The following is a 22,598-nucleotide window of genomic DNA, read 5'->3' as shown; positions in this document are numbered from 1 at the left end:
ACTGCTCTACTTGGTAAAGAGAGTAGAAACTAAAGTGGTAACCGTAGGGATGGAAAGAAGCAGAATTAAGTATAAGTATCTTTGATAAAATATTTCAGTTATAACCCATGAAGTCTAAACTGAAGATGAGACCGTAAAAAATATATATGCATTTGTAATTTTTACACTTTGGAAAACATACATTGTAAAAATATATACATAGCTTCAATAAAGTTTCAATAAATATATACATAGCTTTAATTTTTTAAATCTTTGTAAAAAATATGAAGATATGGCTGTAACACAGAAGAAACAATTCCATTATTAAGTGTGATGGACTGAATAATGGCCTCAAAGATGGCCACATCCTAATTCCAAAACCTGTGAATGTGTTATCTTACGTGGTACAAGGAATTTCACAGTGTTATTAAATTAAGTATTTTGAGAAGGGGAGATTCTCCTGAATTATCTGGGTGGTCCCAATGTAAAAGAGGGAGGTAAGAGGATCGAAATCAGAAGATGTAAAGACAGAAGTAGAGGTCAGATAGGAAAGAAGATTCTTTTTTTTTTTTTTTTTTTTTTTTTGTCTTTTTGTCTTTTTGTCTTTTTGTCTTTTGAGGGCCGCACCCGCAGCATATGGAGGTTCCCAGGCCTACACCAGGGCCACAGCAATGCAGGATCCAGGCCGCGTCTTCAACCTACACCACAGCTCACGGCAACACTGGATCCTTAACGCACTGACTGAGGCCAGGGATTGGATCGACAAACTCATGGTTTCTAGTCAGATTCGTTTCTGCTGCGCCACGATGGGAACTCTGGAAAGAAGATTCTTAAGATGGCTCTTATGATAGTGCAAGAAGCCAAGGAAAGTCCAAGAAGGAAAGCAGGTGATATCTAGGAAGTGAAAAAGGCAAGGAAACAGATTCTCCCTTGGAAACTCCAAAAGGAATGCAACCCTGAAGAAATATTTTTAGGCTTTCAACCTCCAGAAGTTTAAGAAAATAAATCTGTTATTTTAAGCCACTGAGTTTCCGGCAATTTGTTATAGCACAAACAGGAAACTAATGGAGTAGACATATATATTTTTTAAAAAAGTGATTTAGAACCCCCACAACAGATAAAGAGAGTATAAATACTGAACACTTAAGAAAACACACTCAACCACTTGATTATATTAAAAAAGGCTTTAGCCATATCCTCAACCTCAATTACCAAAATACTCTATGTAGGCAATTACACATGCTTATGTAGGAGTATGAACAATTATTAAAATAAAGACCTAATTATTAAGAATGATTTTTTTCTTTACGATCTTCTTTTAGCAATAAGTTAACCGCATTTTTTATACTCAATGAATTTATCACATCTGTAGTTGTATAATGATCATCACAATCCAATTTCACAGGATTTCCATCCCACAACCCAAGCACATCCCCCCATCCCCCAAACTGTCTCCTCCAGAGACCACAAGTTTTTCAAGTCTGTGAGTCAGCATCTGTTCTGCAAAGAAGTTCCGTCTGTCCTTTTTTCAGATTCCACATGTCAGTGAAAGCATTTGATGTTGGTGTCTCATTGTATGGCTGACTACACTCAGCATGATAGTTTCTAGGGCCATCCATGTTGCAAAAAATGCTGGTATTTCATTTCTTTTAATGGCTGAGTAATATTCCATTGTGTATATGTACCACATCTTCTTAATCCACTCCTCTGTCGATGGACATTTAGGTTGTTGCCATGTCTTGGCTATTGAAAAGAGTGCTGCAATGAACATTGGAGTACATGTGTCTTTGCGAGTCACGGTTTTCTCTGGATAGATGCCCAGGAGTGGGATTGCTGGATCAAATGGTAATTCTGTGTTTAGTTTTCTGAGAAACCTCCATACTGCTTTCCACAGTGGTTGCACCAATTCACAATCCCACCAACAGTGCAATAGGGTTCCTTTTTCTCCACACCCTCTTCAGCACTTATTGTTTGTAGACTTTTTGATGATGGCCATTCTGGCTGGTGTAAGGTGGTACCTCAGAGTGGTTTTGATTTGCATTTCTCTAATAATGAGTGATGTTGAACATCTTTTCATGTGTTTTTTGGCCATCCATATGTCTTCTTTGGAGAACTGCCTGTTTAGATCTTTTGCCCATTTTTTGATGGGGTTGTTTGTTTTTTTGTGTTTTTTTTTGGTATGGAGCTGCAGAAGTTGTTTATAAATTTTGTTGGAGATTAATCCCTTGTCAGTTGATTCACTTGCAAAGATTTTCTCCCATTCCATGCATTGTCTTTTTGTGTTGTTTAGGGTTTCTTTTGCTGTGCAGAAACTTTTAAGTGTGATTAGGTCCCATTTGTTTATTTTTGTTTTTGTTGTCAATACTCTGAGAGGTGGATCTGAGAAGATGCTGCTGTCTTTTATGTCAGAGAGTGTTTGGCCTATGATTTCCTCTAAGAGTTTGATAGTGTCTGACCTCATGTCTAGGTCTTTAATCCATTTGGAGTTTATTTTTGAGTATGGTGTTAGGGAGTGTTCTAATTTCATTCTTTTCCACGTGGCTGTCCAGTTTTCCCAGCACCACTTATTGAACAAGCTGTCCTTTCTCCATTGTATATTCTTGCCTCCTTTGTCACGTATTAGCTGGCTGTAGATGCGTGGGTTTAATTCTGGGCTTTCTATCCTGTTCCACTGATCTATATGTCTGTCTTTGTGCCAGTACCATGTGGTTTTGATGATTGTTGCTTTGTAGTATAGTCTGAAGTCCAGAAGCCTGATTCCTCCAGCTCCATTTTTCTTTTTCAGGATGTCTTTGGCTATTGTGGGTCTTTTGTGCTTCCAAACAAACTTTAAAATATTTTGTTTGAGTTCTGTGAAAAATGTCCTTGGTAATTTGATAGGGATTGCATTGAATCTGTAGACTGCCTTAGGTAGTATAGTCATTTTGATAATATTAACACTTCCAGTCCAAGAACATGGTATGTCTTTCCATCTGTTTGTGTCATCTTTGATTTCTTTCATCAGTGGCTTATGAGTACAGGTCTTTTGACTCTTTAGGCAGGTTTACTTACAGGTATTTTATTCTTTTGGATGTGATGGTAAACGGGATTGCTTCCCTAATTTCTCTTTCTGATCTTTCATTGTTAGTGTATAGACATGCCGTCGATTTCTGCGTATTAATTTTGTATCCTGCGACTTTGCCAAATTCATGGATGAGCTCTAACAGTTTTCTGGTAGAATCTTTAAGATTCTCTAGGTATAGAATCGTGTCATCTGCTAACAGGGATAGTTTTACTTCTTCCTTTCCAATTTGGATTCCTTTTATTTCTTTTACTTCTCTGATTGCTGTGGCTAGGACTTCCAAAACTATGTTGAAGAGTAGTGGCAAGAGCGGACATCCTTGTCTTGTTCCTGATCTCAGTGGGAATTCTTTCAGCTTTTCACCATTGAGAATGATGTTAGCTGTGGGTTTGTCGTATATGGCCTTTATTATGTTGAGGTAGGTTCCCGTTATGCCCACTTTCTGAAGGGTTTTTATTGGAAATGAGTGTTGGATTTTGTCAAAGGCTTTTTCTGCATCTATTGAGAGGATCATATGGTTTTTATCCTTCAGTTTGTTAATTTTAAAACCTACCTGTGGAGATGTATAAGCTTGTTATTAAATATATTCAAGAAAACTATAATGAACGGACCTACCTGTACTGTGCAAATAAATGCTTATACATTTATGTGTATAACCATTCCATTGAAAGATTAGGACACAAATAGATCATCAATGCAGGGCATGGTGATAAAGTAATGAAGGTAAAACAAGGTAATAAATACAAACTCACAAAAGAATCTCTTCCATAAGCAGATGGAGAAAAATAAAGGAAAAGGAAAAAGATGAATCTACTAGGATAGAATCTACTAGTTGAATTTCCTTTTAACTCCTCTTACACTGAATAGGCCATCCAAGGGTGCAGGCAACTAAAAATATGGGAATGAGATGAGAATGATAGAATAAAGACTATCACATCTGAATAAAAGAAAATAACATCTGATTATTGAGTTTTCAAAACTGGTTAATGGATCTCATTTATTATTTGCAGATACTAATTCTGGAAAAAGAAAAGCTAAGATGAGTGAATATAATACTAACTTAGACCTGGCCAAGAGCTATTACCTCTTGATGGTCTTCATATTATATGTGTTAACATATAAAACTATTAAATATGTTGTGGTCTTAGCCAAGATAAATTTATGCTGTGTTCACAATAAATACCAACATCTATCAATGTGTAAAAATATAAAGACCTCTTCCATATCCTTAGTCTCAAGTAAATCCTTCATATTTAGGTTAGGTAACTAATGATATATACCTAGCTATTTGTATCAGATCACAAATTGCAATTTAGGTCTCCTATCATCAAAAACAAACAAAAAACAAACAGCTTTTAGCTTAAGTTCATTTGAAACCAAAAATACTTTACGTACGTGTATACATGTCATATATCACATATATATGTGTGTATATATATTTCTTCATAATATTTAAACTATAACGAAATACATTCTGAATTAAACTTATAAAATAGAATTAGACTTGAAAGAATTAAAGACACAGTATACTTCCTAGGTCCCAAAAAGTAGGGAAGGTTTTAAGGCACTTAGTGTTCTTCAGTTTTGGCAGGGGTTGGGCGGGGTATTTGCTTGTTTTGTTTTTTGTCTTTTTAGGGCCGAATCCACAGCATAAGGAAGTTCCCAGGCTAGAGGTTGAATCAGAGCTGCAGCTGCTGCTGCACCTGCGACCTACACCACAGCTCACAGCAATGCCAGATTCTTAACCAACTGAGTGGGGCCAGGGATCGAACCCACATGGATACTAGTCAGGTTCGTTACCACTGAGCCACAATGGGAACTCCAAGTTTTCCTTAGTTATTTTGGTTTTTCAAGCACTCAACAAATAATTACTTAAGTCTATGAAAAAACAGACACTATGGGAGAGAAAGCAAGTAACAAAAATGAAGAAAATAAATTCTTGATTCTAAGTAGCTACTAGAGCTAGGAGGCATCTAACTCCATCCCACCCTCTTTTACAAATAAATTGAGGGCCACAAGTTAGTGACATTTCTATAAGTGAAACACAATTTGCTGACTCAAGACATAGTTCTCTCCAGCCATCGGAAGTTTACTCAGTCTAGTGAGTGCAATAAATGATTACCAAAACTAGATACTCAATCAAACCACGGGGGGAAATGTTACAAAAGGAGGAACTAGTACGCAGAGAGGCCTGGCCTCTTCAGTTGTTGCAAGCCAAACTCAATCTATATGAACTGGAAGTACCTCCCCACCAAGTCTACTATTACATGTTTCTAATGCTAAAATAAAGAACAGTGTTAATGTGCAGTGGTGCTATTTAGTGGTACTCTGTAATTAAGGAATATTTATAGTACAGCTCTATAACGAATCCTCACCCTATGTGGACATATAGCTTTATGGTCTTCATTCTTTAAATCACAAAGAAAAACTATCAAAATGTAAAATTAAATGCATTTCCTGCTCAGTTTAGTTTCTTCATCCACATATACATCACAGTTGTTTTTGGAACTATAGATATTCAAACCACAAAGCACTGACACACAAAGGTAACAAAGGATAAGCTATTTAAATACCAGGATAGTGCTTAAAATAGAACCTCACAGAAAATGTCTCTTCATGCAAAAAGAGTATGTGAATTTTTAGTTTTAACAGCCAGTATAAGCTTTAAGAATTAGGCTCTTATCCTGCAAAAGGTCACTCACTGTGGTAAAACCATCAAAAAACAGAGGCTGAAAAATAAAAAAATCTACCATCCTTTGATTTATTTCAAATATATACTGAATTAGATATTTAATAGCTTCAGGAATAAACATGAAGTATCTATTTCAATTTAGACCTATATGATATAAAGAGTGATAAAGAATGATAAATGTGTTAAATAACTGGATCAATGAAGGAAAAAGTAGTAAAACAGAAAGCACTTACCACTATCAACAGCCTCAACTTCTCTGTCAATTGCATCTCTGATCATTAGTGGATGGATGAAGAACTGGGCCCATCTGAAAAACAAAAAAACAAAAAAACACAAAAACTATTCAGTAAAAGCTTTTCATCAGTCAACATCTATTTTTTTAATTAGTTTTACTTAGTTGAAGATTTAGTTCATAATCATGTGTATGTAAAACATAAAAATACACTGCATTTCTAGATTTTAAAGTCTATAAACTACCTTTTCTCTATTATAAAATATGACACCATACAGAAAAGTAAAGGGACAGACTATAAAGTAAACACCTAAATGGCCCGCACTCAGAGCAAGAAAAAGAAAGAAAGAAAAAGAAAAAAGGAGTTCCTGTTGTGGCTCATCAGTAAAGAACACAACTAGGATCCATGAGGATTCAGGTTCACTCCCTGGCCTCACTCAGTGAGTTAAAGATCTGATGTTGCTGTGAGTTGTGGTGTAGGTCACAGACTTGGCTCAGATCCCACATTGCTATGGCTGTGGCGTAGGTCGGCAGCTGTAGCCCTGATCTGACCCCTAGCCTGGGAACTTCCATATGCCACAGATGTGGACCTAAAAAGCAAAAAAGAAAGACCACTGTCAGCAAGGACCCAGCACCCACATTAGCCTCAGAGTTAGTATCATGAATACTGTCGTAATTTCATGAGGTTGCGGGTTCAATCCCTGGCCTCACTCAGTGGGTTACGGATCCGGCATTGCCTTGAGCTGTGGTGTAGGTCACAGACATGGCTCGGATCTGGCATGGCTGTGGCTGTGGCTGTGGCTGTGTGTAGGCCATTGGCTACAGCTCCAATTTGACCCCTAGCCTGGGAACTTCCATATGCTATGGGTGCAGCTCTAAAAAATAAACAAGCAACCCCATCAAAGAATGGGCAGAAGATCTAAAAAAGCAATTCTCCCAAGACAACATACACATGGCCAAAAGACACATGAAAAGATGTTCAACATCACTCGTTATTAGAGAAATGCAAATCAAAACTACTATGAGGTATCACCTTACACCAGCCAGAATGGCCATCATCAAAAAGTCTATAAACAATAAATGCTGGAGAGGGTGTGGGAATAAAGGAACTCTCCTACACTGCTGGTGGGAATGTAAATTGGTACAACCACTATGGAAAATGGTATGGAGGTTTCTCAGAAAACTAAATGTAGAACTACTATTTGATCCAGCAAGTCCACTCCTGGGCATATATTCGGACAAAACTACAATACAAAAAGATACATGCATCTCTGTGTTCATAGCAGCATTATTCCCAAAAGTCATGGAAACAACCTAAATGTCCACGGACCGATGAATAGATTAAGAAGATGAGTGACGTACATAATGCAGCATTAGCCATAAAAAGGAACTAAATAATGGCATTTGCAGCAACAATGATGGATCTAGAAATTATCATGCTAAATGAAGTTAGTCAGTCAGAAACAAGCATTATATGCTATCACTTACATGTCAAGTCTTAAAAAAGGATACAATGAACTTCTTTGCAGAACAGAAAACGACTCAAAGACTTTGAAAAACTTATGGTTACCGAAAGAGACAGGTTGGGGTAGTGAGGGATAGGCTGGAGGTTTGGGATGGAAATGTTGTAAAATTGGATTATGATGATGGTTGTACAACTACAAATATTATAAAATTCACTGAGTTTTCAAAAACAAACAGGGAGTTCCTGTTGTGGCACAGTGGAGCCGAATCTGACTAGTATCTATGAGGATGAAGGTAAAAAAAAAAAAAAAAAAAAAAAGAAACAAAAAACACATAAATATTTATTCTTGAAAATAATGGCATATGCTTTCAACTTAAAGGAATTTACCTGAAAGATTTCTCAGGGTTAAATTACTCTCTTAAGGGATAAGATGATTTCTTTAAGAAAACTGGACTTTTGTCATGTTTTGAGAATTTTTTTGCCACTGTGTTTTTACTTTATGGGGTGTTTTTCTATTAATTCATTCAAGAAATACCAAGTAGCTGCCAAATTTTTGATATGGGAGATATATCAATAAAAAAAATGGACCAAAACCTCTGCCCTCAGGACTTATAGTATACTGGTCAAAGTTAGTATTTTTCTTTCCTTTTTTTTTGCCATGCCCACAGCATGTGGAAGTTCCGGCGCCAGGAATTAAACTCACACCACAGCAGCAACCCATGCTGTTGCAGTGACGATATCAGATCCATAACCCACTGCGCCACAAGAGAACTCCAAGATTTTTCTTTTTCATATTTCAATCTTACATTTATCTAGAATTTGGTATAAAGCGACTCCTTTTTTCTAGTATAGGCTTTGGTCTACAACCGTGTGATATCAAAGCTCTATTAATGCACTGACATAAACTTTCTAGAAGACAATTTTGCAGTACCAAAAGCTTTAAAAAAAAAGGCTTTAAGACATTCATGCAAATATACCCAGCAATTTCATCCTTAGAACTTAACTAAAAGAAATAGTTAAGGATATACACAAAGATTAGTAGAGTTATCACTAATCTATTACTAGAAAACTGGAAATAATTCAACGGTCCAGTAATATGTGACTGGCTAAACAGATTATGGTACTTCTATATAATATGAATCATATATAATCAGTTAAGATCATATTTTATAGATTATATAAAATCATACATAAAAAATACATATCTTGTTAAAAATATGAAAGATACAAACAAGCTTATCCCATATATATTACAAATATAGATGGCTATATTCCAAAATATCAATCATGGTTAACCCTAGATTAGAAAATTGGGAGCAATCTTATCTCTTTTTTCTTCTCTGATTTTCCACATTTTCTACAAAATTATAAAAAACAACAACAACTGCAATTATGAGTCACTAGAGACTACAATATTTATAATACTCAAAAGGTGTTTAAAAGGGCTTCAGGGAGTTCCCATCGTGGTGCAGTGGTTAACAAATCCGACTAGGAACCATGAGGTTGCGGGTTCAATCCCTGCCCTTGCTCAGTGGGTAATGATCTGGCGTTGCCGTGAGCTGTGGTGTAGGTTGCAGACGCGGCTTGGATCCAGCGTTGCTGTGGCCCTGGTGTATCAGCTCCGATTAGACCCCTAGCCTGGGAACTTCCATATGCCACGGGAGCGGCCCAAGAAATGGCAAAAAGACAAAAAAAAAAAAAAAAAAAAAAGGGGGGGGGGGCTTCAGTTTAATTTTAATACAGAGACTAAATATTATAGAACAAGTGCCAAGGTGTATTTATAGTTTGTTCTTGTCTCCAAATAAAGCATTGTGACAATTCTACAGAATCAGAGAACCTCTATAAGAAAAAGCCTCTAATTATAAGGTAGCATTAGATAATCAAAATAAAATTACATTTTGAGTTAGTTACCTATCCAGGGCTTCTTTGAAGTACTTCCTCTGGACATCAAACTGAAAGACTGTACGTTCACAATCAGTAGACGCATTATCACTACCTCCATGTTTCTTCAAGAAGGCATCAAACCCATTCTCATCCGGATATTTCAAGCTACCCATGAACACCACTAAGTGGAAAGAACACAAAGTCACAGAACACAAAGATAGAGACAATGCTTTTATTTAAAAAGACGAAATTTCAACAAATGCAAAAAAAAAAAAAAAAAAGGAAGAATATATGCCAACACATGAACAATGGTTACATCTGGACAATACTTACTTTCTCTCTCCCTAAGGCCACACCTGCAGCATATGGGGTTGAATAAGAGGTGCAGCTGCCAGCCTACGCCACAGCCACAGCAATGCCAGATCCAAGCTGCGTCTGTGACCTATGCCTCAGCTTGCAGCAATGCTGGATCCTTAACCCACTGAGCAAGGCCAAGGATCAAACCTGCATCTGCATGGATACTTGTCAGGTTCTTAACCTGCTGGGCCACAACGGGAATTCCCTGGTTTATACTTACTTGCTCCATTACACTTCTGTTTTTGTAATTTTCCATAAAATTATATTACTTTTATACTCAAAAAATATTTTATTTTTAATGAAAGAAATACACAATTTATAAAAAAGGTTAAAATGTAAACATATATATATATATATGATTTCTGCTATTAAAAACTCATAAGGTTGAGAAGTTTATCCTCAAAGAGCTTAGAAAATCAGGATACCAAAAAAGGAATAATTCAAGATTTAAGGATTTCTAACTGTGCATCCATATAGGTTTTACTTAGGAACATTCATAATTAAACTGAAGATTTTGCTTTGTTTTGATATTAATCATGCCTTTTTATTTTCTGTATTTCTGATGCTTTGACATCTTGAGGCTTTGCCAACCCTGGAAAAGACTGCCCCCCCTTCCCAAGGCTACAGCCTAAACCTAGAGATTAGCAATTTTCTCCTGATTTGTTGGCTTTAACATACGTGAATAATAAAACCTACCATTTTAAAATAGTTTTTTAAGTGGTTTCACTCCAATCCTTAAACAAGTACACTCAAGGAGATTAAAATTAAGTCCTCCCCTATGACTATTCATAAAGATTTTTTTCTAAGCTTTGCTCTTTTTTTTTCCCTTTTGTCTTTTTAGGGCCACACCCGTGCACATGGAGGTTCCCAGGCTAGGGGTCAAATCAGAGCTGTAGCTGCTGGCCTACATCACAGCGACAACAACGCCAGATCCGAGCCACGTCTGTGACCTACACCACAGCTCACGGCAACGCTGGATCCTTAACCCACCAAGCAAGGCCAGGGATCAAACCCGCAACCTCATGGTTCCTAGTCGGATTCGTTTCCGATGTGCCACAATGGGAACTCCCCAGCTTTTCTCAGATTAAACACATCATAATTCTACTAAACCAGTTACTTATCTTTGAAATAATCCATACAAATTTAGAGGAAAAAACACACCCAGGAATGATATTTTACAAAGATCTTACTGTGCTCCAAAAAGTGTGCCAGCCCTGGCAGGTCATCCGGATCAGCAAAACTCCCAACTCCAACACAAAGAGCCGCTGCAGACTGGAGTGAGTAGAACACATACAAATAGTGAGTCAATCCTAAAGGAATAATATTGTCATCGCAGCTTAAGGATTCACTTGGAGGTGGTGGATGTTTTCCAATAGAAGGTAACAAAATTCTTTCCCTGAGAATCAGGAGGAGCAGCAAAGTGAAACTCACCAGAACTGTGTCAGTTTCACCCTGCTGCTCCTCCTCTCGCCATCCTGCCAAATGCTGAACAGGTACAGACCTAAGGGAAAAAGCAGAAACAGACAGAAAAGCAAAGGGGGACTGACCGGCCCACGCAAGTATCATTCCATGTCAGCATTTCAGAGTTCTGAACCAAGTCTGTTTCCTGATTTATCAGATTTTGGAAATCTGCAGAAGTAATATATCTGAGTAGATGCTCTCTAAAGATCCCTAAGCAACGAAAGGCTCTGTGTTCAGAATTCAGTTACTAGACGGGAAAATTCTCAACAAGTAACTCAGGAAATCTTGTTTTTATTAAAACGGCATAAAATAACAAGTTAGGAAAACATCTAACAAAGATGATAAATGATTAAAAAAGAAAAATTGTAACTATTTAAAAAACTAAACTTTAAAGAGGCTTTTTAGTTCTTCACTTCTTATTGAAAATAAATGGGATATATTACTTATTTGTTGATAGTTTCCCAATACCTTGGGAAAGTCAGCTTCCGACAAAATAGATGGTTAGGAGGTACACCAAATTCTGCATTTAAAATGATCAGGGCATACTATTATTACCATTGTAAGTTAAAGGACACAAAAAAGGAGACAAAAATAGTCAATTTGAATCCTTTGAGGATAGAAAGTTGATTAACTTTCCCAAATTTTACAAATGTCAATTTTAAAAGGCTAACACATTTGATGACACAGACTTTCAGTTTGTTTGGCCAAGTTCACAGCATATGGAAGTTCCCAGGCTAGGGATGAAACCTGTGCCACAGCAGTAACCCAAGCCACTACAGTGACAACACCAGATCCTTAGCTACAAGGGAACTCTGACATAGTTTTTGATAAATGGTTATGCTGTCTCAGGGCTTTTAAATAACAGTGTGCACCTGATTTAAAGTCTAACCATGTGCCAGGGGGAAAAAAAGAGTATGTTTTTGGAAGAACCAAACAGCCTCGCTTATCCTATTTTGAAGACTCAGGCACATAAACTCAGTTAAAACATGAGGGAATAGCCACTTCTTCAAACCACAGTCTAACCTGTTCTGTGATGTTTAATAGATGCCTAACCTGCTTTCAGCTCCAACTACCCCATAAAGATTTCTTGTCTCGACCAGCAGGGTTGAAGACATTTTTGTATAAGTTGACTTAAACCACAGTCTATCAGTCAGCTTTGACCACAGCAAAAACAGGCTCTGCAATTGCTAGAAAAGAAATTTATACTTGAGAATTATCTACCCAAGAAATTCATACTTGAGATATTCATACTTGAGAAATGATTTAAGAAAGCCCTGAATGAATCATAATTCAACATACATCATACTTAAAATTTAATCTTGTTAATTTATCAAAACTTTCAGATCAAGAACTTTATTTTAGAAGGAAGAAAACGGAGGGAGATAAAAATGATGACTTAAAAGAGTAGTTAACTTCTTAATTACATAAATACTTTCCAAAAACCTCAAAAATTTTTCTTCCCACTTCCCTTATAAATTCTTGTATTTATCTTAAATACAGTTCACAATTTCCAAATAAAAAAAATCATAAAACCACTCAAAACCCTACAGCTTAAGCCACCTCTTTATCTAAACTATCTACTTTATTTCCCTTTTGCAAGTATTTATTCATTCAGTGAATATAATCATTTCCATCATTACGATCATGGGGTCTTTCCTTTCACTAGTGTACACACTGCACCTGAAACAAAACAACTCGATCTCCTCTTCAAACTACATTAGGTTCTTCCATTCCTTTCTAATATCCAGAAAATTAGCTATCAATATCATATGAGGAAATATACTGAGTTCTCAGAAAAGAAAGGCTGCATCTAAGCCAGTTTTTAAATGATCACTAGAATCTGAGTTTGCTGCTCCTAGAAGAGGTAAACATTTAGAGTTTGATGTACTTAAGCAAAATAAAAAGGGGTACCCCAAATAATAGAATCACAACTTCATTTGTCAAAGGAGCTCACAATCGCTCTATAAATCTAAGATATTATATATTGACAATAAAATTGGCTGGCAAAACAACTTTTAATTTAACCCTAGAGTTTTGCTTATCAGTTGAGAGAAGATATAAACAAGTCCAAAGCACAGGAAAAGCTACTAACAGACAGACAACCCACAGACAAAGAATATTCAGTTATAAAGTTATAACACAGTTTTAAGTCTTGGAGCTAAAATGGACTTCGAAATGTGTGTAATCTAATTCCCTTGTTTTAGAAATGAGGAAAAAAACCAAGAAAATGAAAAGGCCAAGATCATTCAGAAAGATAGGGACAGAGTCAGAATCAGAATTCAGGTTTCCAGACTGTCAATGTTCTTTCCACTCTGACTTTTATCATTTCTTCCCTTCTAGTACCACTCTATTTGGAATTATGAGATCTATTTTAAATTAAAACTGGATTTACTATTTCTTGATTTATTTATGAAGACTTTAGTATAGACTATCAAGCAGCACATATATACATTTTTTTCCCAAAGTTTGTAGGGATGTTTTGTTTTGTTTTGTTTTTGGCTGCACCTACAGCATGTATAAGTTCCTGGACCAGGAAGCGAACACAAGCTGCAGTTGTAGCCTGTGCCACAGCCACGGCAATGCCCAATCTCAGCCAGGGTGCCACAAGGGAACTTCTGCAAAGAGCATCTTTATTTATTTATTATTATTATTATTTTGCTTTTTTTAGGGCCGCACCTATGGCATATGGAGGTTCCCAGGCTAGGGGTTGAACTGGAGCTACAGCTACTGGCCTACGCCACAGACACAGAAATGCCAGATCCCAGCCACGTCTGTGACCTACACCACAGCTCATGGCAATGCCAGAATCTTAACCCACTGAGCAAGGCCAGGGATCAAACCCACAACCTCAGTGTATATATTCATTCTTTTTCTCACATAATCCTCCATCATGTTCCATCACAAGTGATTATAGTTCCCTGTGCTATACAGCAGGATCTCATTGCTCATGCAAATCGCTTCTTTAAAACATGACTCAATCCCCACAACAATTCAGCGAAAGAACTGGGACAACTTTCTTCAAAAAAATAATTTTTTCCAGGAAGAGTACCTAACAAAGGATTTATCTGAGATTTATCTACTACTTATATCTCACATCTTCACACTTTGAGAGCTGACTTTATGGCATTATACATTTGCCATTTAGATTTTAGTGGTAGTAATCTGGACTTAAATTCATTTTTTTAAGGACTGTACCATGTTGAATATATTATCAAATTCAAGGTCCTAACATTAACAAACATTTACTGATCAATTCCACGACAATGGCTCCAGAATAGCATCCACCAATGTTGGTACTTCCTTATGCAAAATGGCATTTTTTCAAAAAATATCCAGAGAAGAAAATACTTCTTTCAAGCCTATTTATCTATTTATAAACTGTTATTATATACTTCACTAAGCTCAACTCTCCATTTTAATTTCAATTCTTCCAATTTACTTATTATTTATTCAGACCTTGGTGCTTTCCCATAAAAAAGAGATAAATCACATTCAATTATCTAGATAGAAATTACCCATATAAAAGGACTCTTAGACCCAAAGGCCTAGATGAGGATTCTACACTAGCCTTGTTCTTTTTTTTCCGCTTTTTCCAGCATCTTAATACACCCTCTCATTCCTCTATCCTAGGCTAAGGATTATGCAGATCCTTGCCTCCAGGCATTTGTTTATGAAACATATAATGTATACAAATAAACATAAATTCAAACACTACAAGTGATTATCTCTGAGAGTTAGGGTTATGGGCGATTTTTATATCTCTGTTTATTTTTTATTAGTTTCTATAATAAGCATTTATCACTTCTATAATTAGAGAAAAAAATGTTTTTTAAAATGTAATCTTTATAAAGAATACCCTTAATGAAGACCAAAAGATAGATATATACTTCCTTTTTGCCATTAAGAGTTAAAATATAAGCTTACAACTTATCCCAAGGATTCCTAGATTAGAAAAAGATATAGCAGACATGATTCACACCTGTTTTTCGGTGGTTTTCTTTCTAGCTTCTGCCCGCTCTTCTAATTCTTCCAATTCATTATCCTCAGTATCCAGATCATCATCATCATCATGTTCATCATCATCATCATCATCAAACTCATCTTCGTCATCAAAACCCTCTTCATCATCATCCTCTATTTCTGCTCCAGAATCTTCATCATCATCATCATCGTCGTCGTCGTCATTGTCATCTTCTTCTTCCTCCTCTTCTTCCTCTTCATCATCTGTTGCATCACCCATTTTGCCTTCCATATTACTTAGGTCTGAAATCAAAAGTGCCTGCAAACCATTTCGTAATTTGATGTATCTAAAACAAAACAAAACACATGTTGTTCTGGTTTGTCAACTATTCATTATACTACACCAACACAAGTGATCAGCATAGCAGAATTAAAAAAAAAAAAAAATCCTGACTTATTGTACAGCAGAAATCACCACAACCTTGTAAATCAACTACCATACAACTTTTTAAAAAATCCAAATATACACACATACACAACCAACACTATTTTTAAACTAATAAAAACTGGCTGACCCTAGGGAAGAGAACTTCAAAAGCTTGTCAGTTTCAATATCTACAGAGAAAGATGAGAGAGACACTTTCCTGTTTGTATCTTCTATACACAGGGAATATACTCTGTATTTTTAATTCTAAACTATGAAAATATATTTACCTATGCAAAAACTGTATTTTAGAAGTTAAACATAACCAACAAACCTACCACTCAGCCTCCATTACTTTTTATTTGTAAGCACTTAATAAACATTCTACCATACCAGAAGACTTAACCTAAAAGAAGCATATTGTTCAATACATAGAGCAGTCATATCAGCTTAAATATTAGAACAAAATCTCATCATATTTAAACTCTGCCAATCTTATTTTTATGATGATTTTTGTCAGTCTCTTCTAGTACAATGTATTTGACATTTTATACCAGTCTCCAAAGCTGCTTTTATTTATTTATTTACTTACTTACTTATTGGCTGCAATGTGCAGTGGCTCAATGCAGATCTCAGTTCACAGACCAGTGATTGAACTGTAGCCACAGTGATGAAACTGCCAACTCCTAACCACTAGAGGACTGCGGAACTCCCCAAAACTGCTTTTACAGACTAAGAAAATGACTACATCTCTAAGAAAGCATATCCCACAGACTGGTAGCCCTGCAGGAAGATGATTATCCTAATTAGTAAAACCGTTCTGGCAGTATGATGGCTGGGTACCTACTACAAACTTCTTGTATTTATACTCATTCTTTGATGTGTTAGTCAATAAGCATTTACTTAGCAGCCTTTAGTGTATCAAAGGTAAAAAGGATAAAACCACATTCCTCATCCTCAGGCACTCAATACAAGAAAGCCAGTATAATACAGAGCAGAAGACATAAACACAGAAAGTCAGAAAGAAGGAAGCTGTCAGGGAAGGCCTCTCTGAGATAGGGTGCAATTAACTTGAGCATTGAAGATGAAAAAATAACATGCAAACAAAGGAAACAGAAGGAGCCTATGGATCCAGACGGAAGACTAAACTCATGGATTTATCTCACTTCCATATCAAAAATCACATTTAAAAATCACATTCATAGTGATTTTTTGTTTTGGTTTTTTTGAGAATAAAATCACAACAGACTTAGAAAATGTTAGAACAGGAAACCACAAACACCACAAAAAGACAACCTGTGGACTGGGAGAAAATACTTGCAATTAATGCAACCAACAAGGGGTTAAATTTCAAATGTACAAACAGCTCATACAAGTCAGTATCAAAACAACAACAACAACAACAACAAAACAAACAGGGAGTTCCTGCTGTGGCTCAGCAAGTTATGAACCCAACCAGTATCTATGAGGATGCTGGTTTGATTCCTGGCCCCACTCAGTGGGTTGAGGATCCAGCGTTGCCATGAGCTGCATTGTAGGTTGCAGACACCGCTCAGATCTGGCATTGATGTGGCTGTGGTGTAAGCCGGCAGCTGCAGCTCTGATTTGACCTCTAGCCCTGGGAACTTGTGGACCTAAAAAGAAAACAAACAAACAACAACCCAATAGAAAAATGGGCAGAAGAGTTAAATAGATGTTTCTCCAAAGAAGACATACAGATGGCCACCAGGCACATGAAAAGATGTTCAACAAAAAAGTCACTAATTATTAAAGAAACATAAATCAAAACTACAATAAAGTGTCACCTTACACCAGTTAGAATAGCTATCATCAAAAAGTCTACAAATAATAAATGCTGGAAAGGGTGTGAAGAAAGGGGAACCCTCCTACACCGTTGGTGGGAATGTAAATTGGTGTAGCCACTACGGAAAACAGTATGGATGTGCCTCAGAAAACTAAAAGTAGAACTACCATATGATCCAGCAACCCCACTCTTGGGCACATACCCAGAAAAGATGAAAATTCTAATTTGAAAAGATACATGCACTACAATGCTCACAGCAGCACTATTTACAATAGCCAAGACATGGAAGTAACTTAAGTGTCCATCACAGATGAATGGATAAAGAAGATGTTACACACACAGACACACAGTGGAATATTACTCAGCCATAAAAAGAATGAAATATTGGGAGTTCCCATGGTGGCGCAGCAGGTAATGAATTCGACTGGGAACCATGAGGTTGCAGGTTTGATCCCTGGCCTTGCTCAGTGGGTTAAGGATCCAGCAATGCTGTGAGCTGTGGTGTAGGTTGCAGACATGGCTCAGATCCCGAGTTGCTGTGGCTCTAGTGTAGGCTAGTGGCTATAGCTCCGATTAGACCCCTAGCCTGGGAACCTCCATATGCCTCCAGAGCGGCCCTAGAAAAGACAAAAAAAAAAAAAAAAAAAAAAAAGAAAAAGAATGAAATGTTGCCATTTGCAGCAACATGGATAGACAGAGATTATCATACTGAGTGAAGTAAGTCAGACAGAGAAAGATAAATATTAAAAATAATACAAATAGGAGCTCTTACTGTGACATGGGGGGTTAAGAATCCAACTGCAGTAGCTCAGGTCACTGCAGGGGTGTGGGTTTGATCCCAGCCCAGCACAGCGGGATAAAGAATACAGCACTGCTAAAGCTGCAGTGTGGCTCATAGCTGTGACTCAGATTCGATCACCAGCCTGGGAACTTCCACATGCCATGGACATGGCCATTAATTTTTTTTAATTAATTTATTTATTGGAGTTCCCACTGTGGCTCAGCAGGTTAAGAACCCAACATAGTGTCCATGAAGATACCGGTTCAATGCCTGGCCTCAACCAATGGGTTAAGGATCCATCGTTGCCACAAGCTGCGGAGTAGGTCACAGACGCAGCTCGGATGCAGCATTGCTGTGGCTGTAGCATAGACAGCAACTGCAGCTCCAATTCTACCCCTAGCCCAGGAACTTCCATATGCCACAGGTACCACCGTAAAAAGAAAAAGGAAAAAATATATTAATTTATTTACAAAAAAGAAACAGACATAAAAAAAACCAAACTTACGGTTACCAAAGAGGGAAGGGGGGGGGGAATTAGGAGTATGGGATTAACAGATATATGCTACTATATATAAAATAAACAACAAGGATATATGCATAGCACAGGTAACTATATTCAAAACCTTGTAATAACCTCTAATGAAAAGAATCTCTACATATAAAAGCTAAATCACTTTGTTGTACACTTGAATCTAACATAGTATCCACAATATTGTAAATCAACTATACTTCAATAAAAGAAAAAAGAAAAGGACGCTGTTAGTAGTTCGGAATTTTTTAGAAATAATTAGAAAACAACATGAAAATATCAGTCAAATAATGGAGAAAATAGAAAAGAGAACCACAGGCCTAAATACACATAAGGTATTAGTTCTTTCCCAGAAAGTCTGAAAAAAGCCTATGCTCCAGGTCAATAAACGAAAAAAGTAGGGAGAGTGTTAAGACAAGAAGCTCAATTATGAACTCAACAGGAAACAACCCAAATGTTACTGACAGCAGCATGGAAAAACTATGGAATGTTCACACAATGAAATTTATTTTCACATAATAGAATATAATAAAACAAAGAAATACATACTTCAACAATAAGCTACAACCGTAGTAAATCTTAACATAATAGTGAATGAAAAAAGCAAATCACAGGACTATACACCATATGAATACCATTAATATAAAGTCAAAAAACAAGCAAAAATAAACAGTATATTGTTTATATATATACTATGTGATAAAACTTTTTTATTTTTTCCATTTTTCTTCTCCGGCCACACCCATGGCATACAGGAAGTTCCTAGGCCAGCGATCAAATCTGAACCACAGCTGTGACCTACACAACAGCTGCAGCAACACTGAATCCTTAACCCTCAATGCACCACAGTGGGAACTTCAACAGATAAAGCAAAAGAATTATAAATACAAAATTCAGAATAATTGTTGTGGGGGGAAAACATGGGAGAAAACAGAGGAAGAACATGGGGGAGAACACTGAAATAGATCCTACTTTCTTCTTTTTTTTTTTTTTTTTTTTTGATATTCACATGGTGTATTGGTCTTTTTAGGGCTGCACCCACAGCATATGGTAGCTTCCAGGCTAGCAGTCGAATCTGAGCTGCCAGCCTATGCCACAGCACCAGATCCAAGCCTCTTTTAAGACCTACACCACAGCTCATGGCAACACCGGATCCTCAACACACTGAGCAAGACAAAAGATCAAACCCACACCCTCATGGATACTAGTCAGATTCATTACCACTGAGCCAAATGGGAACTCCTAGATCCTAGCTTTTAAGGTGAGTGACAAGTTATTTGTTTTGGGGTGTACTATCTACCACTTCTATAGAGGCTGTATGTTTTCTTTTGCATATAGCAAAAATTACAGTCTTATAAATTTCTTAAATGATAAAGAACTTCAGTAATAACTTAGCCAGTCAGGCCATGCTCCTCTGTGCCAAATAAACAAATAACAATAGGACATGTTAAAGCTGAAGAGCTGTTTTCTAAGGATGTGAACAATCTGTCCAGAAGTGAATTCCAGGATAAATCTCAGAGACACAGAATCTTAGAAAAGTAAACATTGAGGCCTGTTTTAGGACAGGTGGGCAAGAGGGAAGGACACTTTGCTCAGATTTGGTAAAGTGCTTTTATTTTATTTGCTTTTTAGGGCCACACCTGCAGCATACAGAGGTTCCCAGACTAGGGGTTGAATCAGAGCTGCAGCTGCCAACCTACACCGCAGCCACAGCAACACAGGATCTGAACCACATCTGCAACCTACACCATAGCTCACAGCAATGCCAGATCCTTAACCCACTGAGCAAGGCTAAGGATAGAACCTGCATCCTCAAGAATACTAGTCAGGTTTGTTACCACTGAGCCACAACGGGAACTCCACTTTTATTTCTGACTAGCTTAAAATTTTCAAAAATAGAAAGAAAAAAAAAATAGGAAGAGAACACAAGGAGGGGGAATAAAAACCTAAGGGTACTCAACTCTCCAAATCACAAATCTGTAACTTCTTATCAACACCACAGCTAGGGAGTTCCCACTGTGGCTCAGGGGGTTAAGAACCCCCTGGTCTTGCTCAGTAGGTTAAGGATCCAGCATTGCTGCAAGCTGTAGAGTACTTCGCAAATGCAGCTCAGATCTGGTGCTGCCGTGCCAGGCCAGCAGCTGCAGTTCTGATTCAACTTCTGGGCTGGATCTTTCACATGCTGCAGGTGTGGCCTTAAAAAAAAAAAAAACAAACCCACAGCTACTTGCTTAGTCTATGCTTTCACTATCTCTAGTATCCTAACTGGTCTCCTGTCCATTCTAACCTTAATACCTCAGCTTACTCCCCACTCCTACTCCACACACATACCTCAAGTCTATCCTTAGCAGCCTAAAGAAAGCTGATCATGAAATTGGCACAACACTCTAAATCAACTATACTTTAATATAAATAAATTTAAAAAAAAAAAGATGCCAGCAAAACTACCCTAAATAAATAAACAAAAACTTAGGAAAGCAGATCATGTGTATTACAGGCTGTGTTCCTCCAAAAGTCATAAAGTCTTAACCTCAGTATGTGACTGACTGTATTTAAAAATAAGGATTTAGGAGTTCCCATCATGGCTCAGGGGTAACGAATCCAACTGGTATCCATGAGGATACGGGTTCAATCCCTGGCCTTGCTCAGTGGGTTAAGGATCCAGCATTGCTGTGAGCTATGGTGTAGGTCACAGACACGGCATGGATCCCACATTGTTGTGGCTATGGCGTAGGCCAGCAACTGCAGCTCCAATCAGACCCCTAGCCCAGGAACTTCCAAATGCCACAGGTGTGGGCCTAAAAAGGAAAAAAAAAAAAGGAAAATTAGGGCTTAAAAAAAAAAGACAACCTACAGAATGGGAGAAAATAGTTGCAAACAATGCAACCAACAAGGGCTTAATCTCCAAAATAAACAACTCATACAACTCAATAGCAAAAAAAACCAAACAACCCAGCTGAAAATGGGCAGAAGACCTAAACAGACATTTCTCCAAAGAAGATAGAGGAATGACCAACAGGCACATGAAAAAATGCTCAACATCACTAATTATTAAAGAAATGTAAATCAAAACTATGAAGAGGTACCACTTCACACTGGTCAGGATGGCAACCATTAATAAGTCTACAAATAACAAATGCTGGAAAGGGTGTGGAGAAAAGGGAACCATCTTACACTGTTGGTGGGAACGTAAATTGGTACAACCACTACAGAAAACAGTATGGAGGTACCTCAGAAAAATAAATATAAAACAACTATATGATCCAACAATCCCACTCCTGGGCATATAGCCTGACAAAACTTCTATTAAAAAAGTTAAAGGCGCTCCCATCATGGCTCAGTGGTTAACGAATCCAACTAGGAACCATGAGGATGCAGGTTCAATCCTGGGCCTCACTCAGGGGGTTAAGGATCTGGTGTTGCTTGAGCTGTGGTGTAAGTCACAGATGAGGCTTGGATCCTGCATTGCTGTATCTGTGGCGTAGGCCAGCAGCTGTAGCTCTAATTCAACCTCTAGCCTGGGAACCTCCATATGCCGTAGGAGCGGCCCTAAAAAGCAAAAAAAAAAAAAAAAAAAAAAAAAAAAAAAGAGAGAGAGAGAGAGAGAGAGAGAAAGACAAATACAGTATGATATGACTTATATCTGGAATCTAATATATGGCACAAATGAACCTATCTACAGAAAAGAAACAGACTTCATGGACATGGAGAACAAACTTGTGGTTGCCAAGGGGGACAGGGAGGGAGTGGGATGGACTGGGAGCCTGGGATTAGTGATGCAAACTACTGCATTTGGAGTGGATAAGCAACAAAGTCCTGCTGTATAGCACAGGGAACTATATCCAATCACTTACGATGGAACATGATAGAAGATAATATGAGAAAAAGAATGTATATATATGTATAAATGGGTCAGTTTGCTATACAGCAGAAATTGACAGAACATTGCAAAAAACTGTAATAAAATAT

General features: G+C 37.3%; 2 protein-coding genes across 3 annotated transcripts in view; both read right to left on the bottom strand.

Moving 5' to 3' along the window:
- The window catches only part of RAB3B (RAB3B, member RAS oncogene family), a 580,278-nt gene that overhangs the window by 427,924 nt on the left and 129,756 nt on the right, over window positions 1-22,598 (bottom strand). The window lies entirely within an intron of this gene.
- Window positions 1-22,598, bottom strand: part of NRDC (nardilysin convertase) — an 89,413-nt gene that overhangs the window by 41,234 nt on the left and 25,581 nt on the right. The window contains exons 2-7 of one of the 2 annotated variants that reach the window (XM_003482082.5): window positions 15,111-15,438; window positions 12,185-12,318; window positions 11,102-11,171; window positions 10,861-10,942; window positions 9,341-9,494; window positions 5,966-6,039 (exon numbers count right to left, since the gene is read on the bottom strand). In XM_003482082.5, the coding sequence (XP_003482130.1) occupies window positions 5,966-6,039; window positions 9,341-9,494; window positions 10,861-10,942; window positions 11,102-11,171; window positions 12,185-12,318; window positions 15,111-15,438 (842 nt within the window). The remainder of the gene's footprint in view (window positions 1-5,965; window positions 6,040-9,340; window positions 9,495-10,860; window positions 10,943-11,101; window positions 11,172-12,184; window positions 12,319-15,110; window positions 15,439-22,598) is intronic. The other variant, XM_003127978.7, reaches the window with a different exon arrangement.

Source organism: Sus scrofa, chromosome 6 (genome assembly GCF_054392235.1).
Source record: "Sus scrofa isolate SSC_HxYL_T2T_F1_AM1 chromosome 6, Sscrofa_HxYL_maternal_Yorkshire_Landrace_v2.0, whole genome shotgun sequence".
In the NCBI taxonomy this organism is placed as follows: domain Eukaryota; kingdom Metazoa; phylum Chordata; class Mammalia; order Artiodactyla; family Suidae; genus Sus; species Sus scrofa.
This window is presented reverse-complemented; position numbering and strand designations above follow the sequence as displayed.